Genomic DNA, 14,125 nt, shown 5'->3' with positions numbered 1-14,125 from the left:
GGCCATCAGCTCCCGCCAGCTCTGTTCACAGGGTGAATCTGCTGTTCCCAAAAGCCAGAGCTGAGCTGCCTCGACACGGGTACAGGTAAGCCAGGAGTGGCTGCAGCTCGCAGCTAGTCCTCCATTCCGTCCTCCTGCAGCTTTCTGCTTCTCCCAGCCTAAGGCTGCCTTTGCCATTTCAGCTCTAAACTGCATCTTCTCCCTGCTTCCACGCTTGGCCTCACGCAGAAGACAGAAAAACCTCTCCAGTCCCAACCCAGAACAACCCTGTGCTGATCAGCAGGAGCTTTCATTCTTCCAGACTGCCCCTGCAGCGCTTCTCACACTTGCAGACCCTGCTAGCCTGTGAATTTTCAGTTTCACAAGGCAGCCCTGCCATGTATCGGGCACACGAGCCTTTCCAAGTAGCATTTCTGTGCCCAAAAGGACATTCCTGGGACATGTTATCTATTTGCTCTAGCAGGAGCTCGGCCCTAATCATAGTCTCACACCAGAACAGCCCTGCTGAGGAGCTGCATTAATTTGCTTTCCCACTACAGAGAGGGGGGCACAACTCCAAAGGTCCACACGCTGGAGTAACCTCACTTGTTCCCTGACACTGAAAAACTGCAAACTTGGCCTTCACCTTGTTGCATGCAGGCTTGAGGCAAGTTCCACTGTGGCTATTCTGCTTTGCTAGAGTTTGGATCCGGCATGAGTTACAGAAAGCTCAGGGCTGTCCTGATTTACAGCCAGGTGCAAGAGCCGACGTTGGCAGCACAGCTCCAGCAGTGAAGAGCAGAAACCCACTGACATCCTGCCACTGCCCCACCAGCCCTGGGCACTGAGCAGACTCTGGGCAGCCAAACCTTCCTTCTTCTTACCTCAGGAGCAAAACAGGCCACCACACGGTGCCTGTCTGCCTTCATTTTACTGAAACGGAGGAATTAAATGGGACCCAACCTCGCGTTGTCTCACACAGTAAAGCGACCTCTACTATGCACTTCGAAGATCTTACATGCATGTAAGATTGTCTGGTTTTTCCCCCTAGCTCTATCAGTTTGTCTAATAAAGGATAATGCCTCCTCCCACAAGCTTGCCTTGCTTACCTACCTGCCTGAGCTGATTACCATGTGGCAATAGAAAAGGCCAAAGCCTGGATATTTATCTATTCTGCAAGAGCTTTAAATCTGAACATCTGCTGCAGAACAGGCTGGCACTTCCAGCTCGATCACTTGGGAGTTCAGCTCCATGATTGTGTCGTCAGTGCTGACAGAAACCGAGACAGCTGCCGCATTAAGTTCCCAAGGCGGGTGTTGAGGTGGGGAGGCAGGCAGAGAGAGTGAGAATGTGACGAATCAGGAATCGAAATAAGTGGACAAAAGCTCTTTCTCTCCTCTTCTGCACCATCCTTCCCACTTCCTCGGAAAGCCAGCCTTGGTGGCTTCCTCCTTCCCTCTCTCCCCACCCCGCACTCACGCGCTCGCATCCTGCGGGTTTGGTACCTTTTCTGCAGCGACGGGCACTGAGGCTGGCGTAAGGCTGGTGGGAGATTCTGGACGTTTTTTGTGCTTCTGTTTAGGTCTTTCCTTGTCCTTACGACTCTGCAAAAGAAATCAGAGAATACTGGAAGGCTCTTTTCCTCTGCTGAGAATAGCAGTTGTAAGGGAAAAGAAAGGAGGGTGTGTAGGGGTGGATTTACAACCATACATTCATATTCCTCTTCCCTTCTCCACCCATCCACAAGAGCCCAGTATCCCTTCCCCCACGCCCCAGCTTCTGGCTGGGAGCGTCCCACTATCTCTGCCCCAGCTGCAGCCAACATCTGGAGCACAGAATATCAACAGAAGCCCCTGAATCAGTTTATGGTAAGATGATAGGGAAGGATTTAACAAGCTCTGGCTGATTTCAAGAAACCTGAGCTTTCCTCTTGCTATTTCCCCAAAGGGGCTCTGTGCCCCCTTATCCTCGCTCTCTCCCTTCTTCAAAGGCTTCTCGGATACACCCTGTACAGCCAGCGGAAGGATCTTGACTCCAGCACGTGTTGCACGTGCACAGGTAGAGAGATCAGTCGGGGGAGATCTCAGAAACCACGCTTGAATCCAACCCAGAGATCCTCCCCACCTCCTCTCCCAGCAGAGAACAGCTGGGCTGGGTCCATCTCTGCTAACTGCAGCCAGACTAGTTAGATTGATTTCTTCATCCTGTTTTCTCTCTCACTAAAACCCCACAAAGATGGGATTCTTCAAGCTGCAAACCAAGGAAAAAATCGTGGCCTGAGAAACACGGAGCGCTGCCCACCCTGCTGCTACGGTCTCCTGGGGAACGCACTGCAACCGAAGTGGCTGTGCTTGCGTCCTGCTATCTGGATGTTTATGCTAAAACCGAGATGTTTTCAGGGAATGGACTGAAAACACACGCCTGTGACAGGCCATGGCTCCCACCGAAGTCAGTGGGGGTTGTGGATGCCCGAGCCAGCTGGCAGGCACGGTGGCAGGATAGGAGAGCGTGCTCCATCACATGCTCCTGCTTCCTCACGGTCTTCCTCACCCGTGTGCTCCTGTAGGGACAAAGCTGGCTGACAACGGGAGCTTTTCTGTGCTACTGGGGTCAGCTAAAGGCACGGCCTGCTTGGCTGGAGCTGTGGAAACTTTTGTGCTCAATTCCAGCCTTGCCGGTGTGGTCACTGGTCTGTGGATCAAGAGATCTGCTGTCAGACAAACACCTGGATGAGAGGTAGAAAAATCCATCCTCTTGGTTTTTTTTAGGGGAAAGAATGCCTGCTCTGGTACTGCTCCCTCACATGGGTGCTTTAATCTAGAAGCTGAAGCCCTCCCTGTCCACCAAAGGTGTGTTCAGAGCAGGGCAGTCACTAGGAGCTCACTGACTCTCCAGGAGGATGCTGACTGCTTCCTCAGGCAGGCAAAGCCCTGAGATGGGATGCTGGCAGAGGGAAGATGCAACTGCAGTAATGGATGAGCTCTGCTGTGGTGTTTTATTATTTTTTTTTTTTTTTGAGAGAAGAAAGTGGAATAATTAGCTTACAAACAATAAGTTAAATGTAAAAAGAAAAAAAAAAAGGGGGGGGGGGGAGGAGAAGGGGCAGGAGAAAAAGGCTAGAGCAAGAAGGCGTGAAGTCATGCAGAGGTGAAGCAAAAGCACTTCAGATACCGGCACCTCTCAGCGTGGCTTTGGCCGAGTTCTCAGTGCCCTTGGACACGAGGCCCACCCGCAGCCACCAGTGACCCCGCCGGCGTAAATCCGCCACCAGGCCACAGCGGCTTTCTCTGGGATGAGCTGGTGGAAGAGGGAGGCAAATCCAGCCAAAGCCTCGCTGCTCCTGCTGGGTGTCCGACCGAGTACCAGCAGCGCTCCCGATATCCACCCATCCCCATCATGTTATCACCAGACTCCTGGTGTTTGCCATATCTGCTAAAGCCTCAGTTCCTGGAGCTACAGTATTTTGCAAGGATCTCTGTTTTTTCTCATCTTTTTTCCCCTTTTTTCCCCCCTTTCTTCAGCACACATTTACAGCTTTGGCACTGAATGAGAAAAGCTTGAGAATGTGATTTCTACAAGCTAAGTGCTGAGACACGAACTTAAATGAAATCTTGACTAAATCTCACGATGTTTTAAATACTCGGGGGCTTCTCGTGCTATAAATACTGCCCAAGTCTCGTGGGCTATCTAGGACAGGAAGATGGGAAGCAGTGGCGCAGAGTTACGCCTGTCGCAGGCTACGTGCCTCTCAGTGGCAGGGCTGGGACCGGTTGTTCGTTATCCCACCAGCAGGAACGATTTGCACTCACTTGGTAGCACGCAGCAGAGAATTTCAACGAGCTCAGGAGAGCTTCTTCATATCCGCATCTCGTTTTACAAAAGGAGAAAGCAGGGCACGTGGGATGAGAGATCTTGCAACGATTTCACAGCAAGTCATCCAAAAACTCAGGCAGAGAAGGCAGGCAGGCACCCTGCCCCACCGGACACACGGTCGCCCACTTGCAGCCACGCAGAGAAGAGAGAAATGGAAGCAGGAGCCAGACCCTCCCTGCAAAACGTTTTGCCAAATAACTGCACAAACTCGGGTCCTTCAACTTCCTGAATACCACAGAGCTTATTGTCATCTTCCGAGCCCCAAATGCATTTCGCTCATAAAGGTGCAACAGGCGGGACTAAAACATGATGCTGCAAACGCTAACGAGACAGCCCTGGAACCGTTTAACTTCACAAATCAAAGTCAAGAGGAGAGAAAAGAGAGCCGAGCCACTCTGGCTAATGACAAGGAACCTCCACACCTACACACACACGTGTGGGGAAAGGCAGGAACGTCCTGACTGTCACCACTGTGAACCATAAAACCTCCCCCAGCTTCGCTGTGATGGCAGCAACCGAACTCACATCCTCCAGCTTCAAAATCCTGGCTGTCTGCTGTCTGAAAAAGCTCTCCTCGCGGTGCAGAGCCTACACCCGCTAACTGAGCAGTCCCCCGGCTGCATGTAGGAGTGCGGACATATGCACGCATTCAGCAAGAAGCCAGCCTGCACAATAGGGACCAGATTTCTGGAACCCTCCGCTCCCATTCAGATGCTCGGATAAACGATCAGGTTTTCCGAAACGCTGGGTAGTGAGCTCTTTTGAAGATCCTGCCCTGACTCCATGTGCTGAGCAACTGCACTTTGAACTACGCAGGAAATCTGTCCCACAGAGCCCGGCTTTCGTGCTCTGCTCAAAGTGCTGCGCTGCACCCAGGGCCGCCGCAGCCCGTTGAGGAGCCGACCCGTGCCACACACAGCCCCCGGCCGTGCCCACCGCTCACCTTGCTCCTCTGCCGTGCCCACCCAGTGCCTTTCCCCACCCCACAGCATCTCCTTATCCAGGCTCTGTGCAGCTCCTGCAGAAACCCACAGGGGATGGAGCCCGGGAGCTCTCAGTCTGCAGCCAGCAGCCCCCGAGCTTTGCAGAGCCGGGTGCTCGCTGCCTTCGTGCACCCAGCAGGACCCCTCTGCCCCCTCCAGCTGCTCTCTAATGCTTTTGGGTCCTCAGGCAACAGGATTTGACATCTTCTTCAGTATCACTGGAGAAATGCAGCGTTCTAGGCTAAACAGGCAGGACAATTAATGCCCTGGGCTAAACGAGCAGGACAATTAATGCTTTACCCAGTGGAGGTTCTGCACAGGGTGCAAGGACCGAGGCCCTGGGTCGGTCCTGGTGCTCAGTCCCTCCTGCCCGTGTTGACACGCACTAAGACAACCCGGGGCGTTCCCCAGCTCGCACCAGCGGCTTTTTAAACATGTGGGTTCTCTCTCCAGGAACCGGAAGGCTTCAAATGCTTCCTGCACGAGCCGCAGGGTGCAAACAGAGAGGGGAGGGTGAGAGGAGAGGAGGGAAGCAGCACCGGCCCCCCGCATCTCAAGTGACCCTCCCCACCTGGCTTTTCTGGGCCCAGAACTTCGCCTGGCTGTGCCACGAAGCAGGACTCAGGGGAAGAGGAGGAAGCAGGGAGGATGCAGCGGGCACAGGGAACCTTCCACCGCCCCCATCCCATCTTTGCAGGCAGAAGCCGGGCCCTACCTTGCAGCCGCTCGGCGCTCCCTGCGGCAGGCGGGCTGGCTGGGCGAGCTGCGGTCTGCAGGGAACATGAACCTGCCCCCAGCAACAACCTCGGTGGAAAACAAACTCTCTCCATGCAGGGCCGAGCAGCTGGGGCTTGGCATGTGGGCACGGAGCAGGCCAGGCCTGCGGCGGGGGGAGCGCGGCCGCATCGGGGGCGTGCCAGCGCCACAATCTCCCTTCGAGCTCCCCAGCGCAGGAGGAATGAAACAGGATCTCCGGCTGCCAAAAAGGGCTGTGCACAGCTCCCTCTCGCTCCCCCCACCGCCGTCTCCCCTTCCCTGAGCCCCCTCTTCTAATCTGCTGGACACCAGCAGTGGGATCATTAAAAGTAGATTGGGCAGGGGAAGGAGGGAGGGCAGAGCCAGGAGCTGGGAAGAGCCAAGCGGGCTCTGCTGCTCCCTCCCTCTTTCCCAGGCTCTCTGCACTCCCTGCCCAGAGGAGGAGGAGGTGGAAGCCTGGCTCTGGGCTGCAGCCATGGCAGCCGCAGCGAGGAGGAAGGCAGCACCGGGCAGAGGGGCACCAAACCCCTGTGATCTCAATTTGTGATCTCAAATTGTCGCTGCGCCCCTGCTAACTGAAGGACTGGCTGGGGGTGGCGAAACACCTGCGTAAGAGGCCCCAGCAAGCCAGGCAAGGATGCTACAAAACGAGGCTATTACAGCTAGAAGAGAGCAGATCTAGGTCCAGCACTCCCTCCCCGAAACACTGTGTCTCGTGAGCAGCCACCTGCATCCCAATCGGAAAAATCGTCCGCTTGGCTCCTCGGTGCCTGCGTGGAAACAAAGCCCCGAGAGGCAGACCTCCCTCACCAACTCGGAGGCGAGCACAAAGCCCCTCACAGAACCCCGCGGGTTTAGGTTTCAGCCCAGCACAGCTTCTGCAGTGTGCTGAGTTTCAGCGCGGCTCATTTCCTCTGCTGGCATCTGGGCCAGACAGACAGACAGACAGACGGACAGGCAGACGGACGGGCGGTGGGGAGGGAGGCTCTGCCGTGCATCTGCTCAGCCACCACGGGACTGGGGGCTGCAGGGAGAAGGGGCAGGACAGCCACAGGTCTGGTGTCCCCATTAAGTCCCCCCCTGCAGCTCCGGAGGCAGTTCAGGAGCTCAAGGTGTATTCCAGGACAGGGACTGTTCCTCCCTGCTCCTCCCATAACGATGTCCCCTATCCAAATTAAAAAGTCCCCCGATTTTGCTCATGGGCTCCCTGTGCTCCCTAAGAACAGCTCTGGATGAGGTCTCTCCTGGTGGGGTTTGTGCCTCCGAATGTTGCAGGGTTTCGGAGTCCGTGCTCGGCCGCTCCTGCGGGGACAGATTTCATTCCACCAAGTGTGGTGATTTTTTTCTGTGCATTTCCAGCAGACAATATAGGTGACAGAACATCTGTACTTCATTCAACCCCTGTGCGTCATCCAGCGTTTTCTTGGTATTTGGCTATTGTTTTCTTTCTTTCTTTCTTCTTTCTTTTTTTAAACAAACCCTGCGAAGGCTCCCACAGGGTAGAGCGCACACATGGCAATACCCAGCCCAAAGAAATAAATGGGTTTGGTTTCTCTAAGGCCTGGTGTGTTCTGAGGAAAACTCAGGGCCTGGAGCCTTCCCATTTTCAGGACAGCACAGAAGGAAATGCTTGGGCTGGTATCATTTGTGCCTGTGAGGGGCGGGGGATCCTGACGTTGGTTGCAGTCCCACATCACAATTGTCCCTTGTCCCGTGGAGAACAAGACTCTTCACAAATGCCAAGCCGCTTTACAGAAGGGTTTAGGAGTCCAAATCCGGAGTCTCTGCTGTCTTCCTTCTCCCACTGAAGCCAGCGGGTTAAATCCAGTGCCCCTCAGTCAGGTTTCCTCTAAAAAAACAGCCGGAGAGCCCTGCGCTGGAAGGGAGCACCTGCAGACTGGGGACTTGCATGCATTTTGCTCTGCTGCTGAGTGCTCAGCTCCCCAGCACCGCCTGCAGCTCTGCGGGATGGGACTGGCTGTCTGTGCAGCTGGACAGGCTCAAGACAAAACCTCTCTGCTCCTGGTCGGCACAGCAGTGCGCCCAGCACCCCTGAAACACGTGCAAGGAGATCACGCACTGCTGGTCACGGACTCCAAAACCTTTTTGGAAGTCCAGCCTCCTCCTTGGGTACCTCTTTAAAGTCTGCGTGCTCACACGGCCTCGCGCCCGTCCTCCCTGCACCCCGGCACCCCCCCCAGCCCTGCAAACAGCCCAGCACCTCCAGCAGCCTTCCTCACCCTGCCCACGCAGCTGCTTTGCACCCCTCGCGCCCCTCTCCGGGCTGGCTTCCCCTCTGTAAGAGGAAGGAGAGGATCTTGCACTCGGCTGTGGCCGTGCCAAGAGACCCCAGCCCTGACGGGGCCCCTGCCGGAGCCGCTGCTCAAAGCACTACGAGCAGCCAGGAGGGGAGAGCAGCGAGGCAGCAGCGAGACGGAGCCTCTGCACGTTTGTGAGGAACCCAGAGGCTAACAATAGTGGCAAGCGCCACTGAGAAGCCTATAAATAAACCCGCAGTCCTCCTGTTTTCGCTCTCCCCCTGGCGCTGACCTGCTTTCCAGCCAGAGCCGGGAAGCGGCGCTCCCCTGCCCTACCTGCCGGCCACGAGACCGCGCTCCCACCCCGCCAGCAGAAGCTGTGCAAATATAGAAACCCGCCTCCAGCCCCCAGCCTGGGACCTGCACCGTCTGCCCGTTATAATTACAGCTGAGCTCTCAAATCCGCCGCCAATCACCCCGATCCTGCCCTCTCGCCACCCCCTCTGCCTGCTAAAAATAACGCGTTCCAGCGCAGCGCCAACCTTGTGCCAAGCGCTGCTCCCGGCCCGCGGCACAGATGCTCTTTCTCCCTCCTCCTCGCCTCGCAGCAGCTGAACACACAAGGGGAGCAAATACTCCAAATACGTTTTCCAGCCTCGTCGGCAGTTGGAAATTTACTGCCTCGGTGTCACAGCGGGGTGGGCACGGCTTTGGACGTGCAGCCTGGGGAGGGGAGGGTTGCCTGTTTGCCACCTATAGGGAAAGGGTTTGGGCAGGCTCCCCAGACACCAAGTGGGCAAGGTGGGCAGTGCTCCAACCCGGGTGGTGAGGGATAACCTCTGTAAATAAAGAGGGAGACTGCTTTCCTGCCCACATGGTTTATGGACTCTCAGCTGGGCCTGGCAGAAGGGTGCCAGCAGGTATTAACTGATGGCCACGCTTATTGAAAGCCTGGATGCCCTTGTCCCTGGGAAACTGGGCTGGGATCCATCAGCCTTCAGCCACAAAACCCACCAGCTTGTCACTGGGCTGTTTCTGGATGTGGGTCACTATTATTACTATTCATAATGATGTATTGATTGTGAGGACGTCTACTGCAACAAGACAGAAACAAACAAACAAAAAAGAAAACAGCCAGACACCTAAAGCAAGACTGGAAAAATTCACACCACGATTTGAATGGGAATCACCAACTGGGTTCACGCAACACGGTAAATTTGGCTTTTGACCACAGTGGAATAAATCTAGAGGTTTCTTGGTGGAGTAATTCTGGATTTCTCCTAGCAAAAAAAAAACCAAACAAACAGGATCTGGCCCATAAAGTATTAAAAACTATCTGACCATCCTGAAAGTATTCCTGCAAAAGTTATTTGTGGTCCAGAGCCTACAGCACTGTTTTGGACGGATGGGGTGCAAAGGAGGTCGGCGGTACTACATTAAGAATTCTTGATATTGTAAAAGCTGTATACATCAACAGATGGGGACGATTTCTTAGTTTGCTGTCACTTGCATTAGAACCTAAATACTCCAAAAAGCACATGTCCCACCTATAAGAGCTATTTATTTTTTACAATAATAAACAGTTCACAAGCCTCTGGTCTCCTAATTTCTTTAGGTATATACCCTTCCACATCAGAACCTGCACCCCTATCAGAACCCCAAAGTCTGCTGGGATTCTGCCTTACACATTCACTGCTGTTTTTCCTTGAAATATGAGCCTTCATCACGTGAGTCAGTTGGTTAATTATGAACCTTGGTGTGCTGTTAACATGTCCTGTAACACTGCAGCAGTTGTGATGAGTATGTCTTAACCTGCACAGTTAAACAAATAACTGTTGTACCTGTCAGATCTGGCATTCAGTGCTCTTCTAAATACTTGTTCAGCAAAAATAAATTGTTTTCACAAGTAGATTTGAAGCAGGTGGCCAATCTGACTACCAATGTACTACCTAAGCTATGCTAGCTACTGTTGTTGCCTACAAGTACCCTGCCAGCCACAATGCAGATTGCTAATCAGTCCTCTAAAGCTTGGACTCTGGGATCTGAGGACAACGACCTCCAGTTTACGTTCCTGAGCTGCTGCATTTAAAACCACAGCCCAAAGTACTTTCACACAGATCAAGTCAGTAGCTGGAAACCATAGCACAATGTCACCCTCAAAGTGGACCTGCCCCAAGTTAGAAATGGGAAAGTCGCACATTTCGTGAGTGTGTTCTGCCAAGAACCCTCTGGCATAATCTGAACACACAAACTTGGCTCCACATTCCCCGTGGCTGTGCTGCTCTATTTACATACACATTTCTAGTGTTGTCTTTAGAAACACAGCCACTACTCACACCTCTGACTGTGAAACTCTTTGCAGAGTCAGGGCTCACCTGAGAAGCAAGCCATCAGTGCTCTCTGCACACTCTTCCCCTTCTCACCTCCATCCCACACGACTCTGCCTCTGAAGTGACAGCTCTGTGCAGATCTTACCTTCTTTGGCCTTTCGTGGTGGGATACGTGCTTCTCTTGAGCAGGGGACGTGGATCGACTCCGTCTTCCAGCAATGAAGGAGCTCCCTCCAGAGTGACGTGAGGTCTTCTGAGGTAAGTGGGGAAGGGAAGAGATGGACGACAGGGATAGGAGACAGGGAGAGAGAGAGGAATCTGTTATAGAGTCTGGTTTTCACTGTTACAGTGAGCAATGTTATGGTAAATGGCTTGTCTAAAACATGCAGGGCCAAATTATAAAACTCCTAAAAATCCTGGGGTTTTGGTGACCCATGCACACTGACGCTTCTACGAAAGGCACAGCAGCTAAGAGGCTGTTCTGTAAACAACAAGATAAATGGCAGCAGCAATACTGTGTGGAGAAGTCAGTCCTCCTGAGCAGCAGCGTCCATGTTTTGGTCTTGGGTGGGGTGTGGGTGTTTATGTGTATGGAAGGATGCTCTGATCTCAGACTCCAGGCACCAGCAGAAATCCTGCTATCTATCTCAACATCAGTAAATCTGATACAGAGCTCCGCTTGTATCAGATACTGAGGGTACCTGAAGGGCAGGGAAGGTGTCCTCCAGTTTGACTTTGAGGGGAAGCTCAAGACATCAGTCACTGCATGTGACAGCACAGATAAGCAGAAAGGAAAGTGGGAAAAGCCAGCAACAAAGGAGCCACTGATAGATAAACCTGTACAGAGAGGATCAAGTTTCCTTTTTGCTGCAGGGGGGAGAGCAGGTGTCTACTAATTATGCAGAACAGGGAAAGGATTCCTCTCAGTCCTGTAAATAATAGGGGGAAATCCTTTGCCCCAAATATCCCTCAAACCATCCCTGAATGACTCCGGTCTCTTCTGGACTGTCCCTGTCCTCAGGCTGCACAGAACAGCTCGGGCTGTTCTGTGTTACACCCTCCTGCCCAGAGGGCCTGATGTACACTAACTCCCTGGCTGCTCTCTTTTCCTGTCTCAAGCTGCCTCTTACCCTACGGGCAGTGCTTTAGCATCTTTTTCTAAGAAAAAACATCCATTTGACTTCTTGGGACATTTTCAACCATAAAAGACAGGGTCAGGGAAAGCAGATGGAAGAATTAAGCCTGTGGTTTTGAAAATGAATCTAAAGATGCTATAAAAATGCAATAAATAAATTTATTTTTATTCCTAAGTGACTCTGTCTGAATGGCTGAAAAGAAGCATCCTGCAGACCTTGTTTATGTATTCCTGGCATTTCTTACTGCTCAGAGCACAGATACAATCTAGAATGAAGACAATGCCTTAAAATAAAATCCATTGAAGGGATGAAGAAACTCACCATTTTATTGAAGTGGTACTTGCAGTAGCCACAATATTTGACATTGTCGACTTCTAGGACTTCCTCTTCACATAAGAGGCCAGCCATCTGGGCACTGAAATACATGAAATCAAGAGGAGGATAATGCCAACTGTACAGACATAAAACGTATCCCATCAACAAGCAAAACATAGTTCAAGATATCCAGGCAAGGTCTTGAAGTCTCCTGTCCTGCTTGGCAAATAGCTTTCAAAGACCCTGAAAGGAGTTCAGACTATTTATGATTCATATTAAGATCTTTAAAATTGTCAGTACTTTCCTACCAAATTGTTTTGCAATTTTTGTCTTTCTTAAGGCCTGGGCGATCAGTAACAATCCCAACAAAACACGTATCATGAACAAGGAATCCACGTAAAGCTGGGAATCCCCATGTTCTACTGACAGGCAGTGTTGTTTTCAGGCTGCAGGGTACACGAGGATATCAGCCCTTAAAATCACATCATCTAGATGATACTTTTGTATGTGCTGCGCCGAAAAGGAACATTCCTGGGTTGTGACTCATCTCTTCTCTTCTTGAATTCCTCACAGTCCTAGGGAAATCCCCAGACTTCATTCTCACCAGGGAAGGCTTGCTGGTGAAACCTCAGCCTTCCCGCGGAAGTTCCCCGCACAAATTGAGCAAGGATGAGATACCCCTTGCCTAAAATAAAAGCAGTATGATTTGCCCAAAACCCCATGCCACCTGTTTGGTGCAGCCTCAAAAACAAATAGCAGCAAAACCAGTAGCTGGGGCTGTTCCTGGGGTGATACTGCGGGGAACTCACCAGGTGACATGGAAAGCTTGCCGGCAGCCGTGCCGATTACAGGCCATGCACGCTCCAGAGGCTGCTTTGCTCTCCCTGCCCTGCTCTTCACAGATGTAGCAGGTCTGCAAAAAAAGAAAAAAAAAAAAAAGGTCACTCATAGAGGTAGACTATTTCACTCTCATTCTTCTCCAGGAGGCAAAACCTTCAAGAACTCATAACTTGTGTCCAGTCATCTCCTTCCTACGACAGCAGTTCTGGGTTATTTCTTGGTGGCATGCACAAAACTTATGCATCTTTTTTTTCTCCCAAGTAACAAATGGGTCTGATCAAAATATGGATTAACCAACATGCATCTCCAAGGAGTGGCAGGGTTGCTCAGGTTGTCAAGTTAAGGGAGAGGAACACAGAACATCAAAAGTTATTTACAAGAAAATTTACATTTACATTGTTAGTTATTTTTGAAGGGATCTAAGTACCTGGAAATTAAAATAAATTGGACAGGAGACATGGAGGACACAGACAACCACAGAAAAGCACGACAGGGCAAGTACATTTGGGGCAGCAGGAGAAAGAGGAGGCCTTACCTTGTTGAAGCGGTCGTGGGGTACATACTGCAGGACAATTGGCTCCATGGTGAGCACATTGGCAAACTGCACCTCTGGGATGTACAGAGCACAGACAACGTGGGCCCACCCTGGAGAAGCAAACAAGACAGAGAGCAGAGATTCACACGGGGCAATCCAGCGGAGTCTTATACTCAGACAAGGCTGCAGACAAGCATGGGAGGGAAAGAAGGAGGAGGGTACAGGAAGGAAGCCAACTTAAGTTAGATGCTAGATTTGAAATACTGCTTGTTGTAACTTGGTTAGGAATCAAATCCTTTGTGGGAGAAAGATAGACAGATACCACCTCCAGATGAAATAAGAAAGCAGAGATTTCCTTGGGAAAATAAATGTACAGCTCTCATTGCCCTTAAAAACATTCCCTCAGGACTTAGGACCCAGAGCTGAAGACCTAGCCAAACCCAGAAAAGCATCCAAACAGTAAATGATGCTGATGGGACAAGTTTGACGTGTAGTCCCATGCCAGTGGAAACAAAGCTCCCTTTATTGGCTGTTATCAATGGTTAAAGAAGGCTCTTTCTCAGCAAGCCAAGTTAGATTAAAATCTAAATCCACTGAGACACTTCCGAAATCAAATGTGTAAATCGAAATACCATCTGATCAGGACAGAACTGAGAAAGCTTGAAGGTCAGGAGCCTATGGGGGACGATCCATACTGGTATGCCTACTGCACAGGAAAGATTTAGCTAGAATTAGGATGGACTCAGTTGGGCAGGCAGAACCAAGCTCCATGAATATGGAATCATACAGCACTGTAAGTACTCGGGCTATATAATTCTGTATAGTGGCATGTTTGTAACACTTCTTGTGCCTGTCTACAGGGACCTGACCAAACCACATAATAACATATTTGGAAGAAGATGCTATGTAGTTATAAAACAATCCCCCAACATGGTACTTTTACTACCGCACTAAGGCTCTCAGTATTTATGACAGCCCTAATGGACACTTTTACGAAATATCCTCGACTTAGGGCTTCTGCTCTAAATATGGGATCTATTATAATAAAGACCCCCTTGCCTAATTTAGCTCTTAGTGTATTAAGGTAAGTGGCAGGTAGGTAGAGAGGCCTTTCTGAAAA

General features: G+C 51.4%; 1 protein-coding gene across 2 annotated transcripts in view; it reads right to left on the bottom strand.

The window, feature by feature from the left end:
• The window catches only part of MLLT6 (MLLT6, PHD finger containing), a 42,345-nt gene that overhangs the window by 18,942 nt on the left and 9,278 nt on the right, over positions 1 to 14,125 (bottom strand). The window contains exons 4-8 of one of the 2 annotated variants that reach the window (XM_032202881.1): positions 13,006 to 13,115; positions 12,440 to 12,543; positions 11,637 to 11,730; positions 10,325 to 10,432; positions 1,485 to 1,583 (exon numbers count right to left, since the gene is read on the bottom strand). In XM_032202881.1, the coding sequence (XP_032058772.1) occupies positions 1,485 to 1,583; positions 10,325 to 10,432; positions 11,637 to 11,730; positions 12,440 to 12,543; positions 13,006 to 13,115 (515 nt within the window). The remainder of the gene's footprint in view (positions 1 to 1,484; positions 1,584 to 10,324; positions 10,433 to 11,636; positions 11,731 to 12,439; positions 12,544 to 13,005; positions 13,116 to 14,125) is intronic. The other variant, XM_032202882.1, reaches the window with a different exon arrangement.

This window comes from Aythya fuligula, chromosome 24 (genome assembly GCF_009819795.1).
Source record: "Aythya fuligula isolate bAytFul2 chromosome 24, bAytFul2.pri, whole genome shotgun sequence".
NCBI classification, from domain to species: domain Eukaryota; kingdom Metazoa; phylum Chordata; class Aves; order Anseriformes; family Anatidae; genus Aythya; species Aythya fuligula.
The sequence above is the reverse complement of the archived record's forward strand: the minus strand, read 5'-3'. Positions and strand labels throughout refer to the sequence as shown.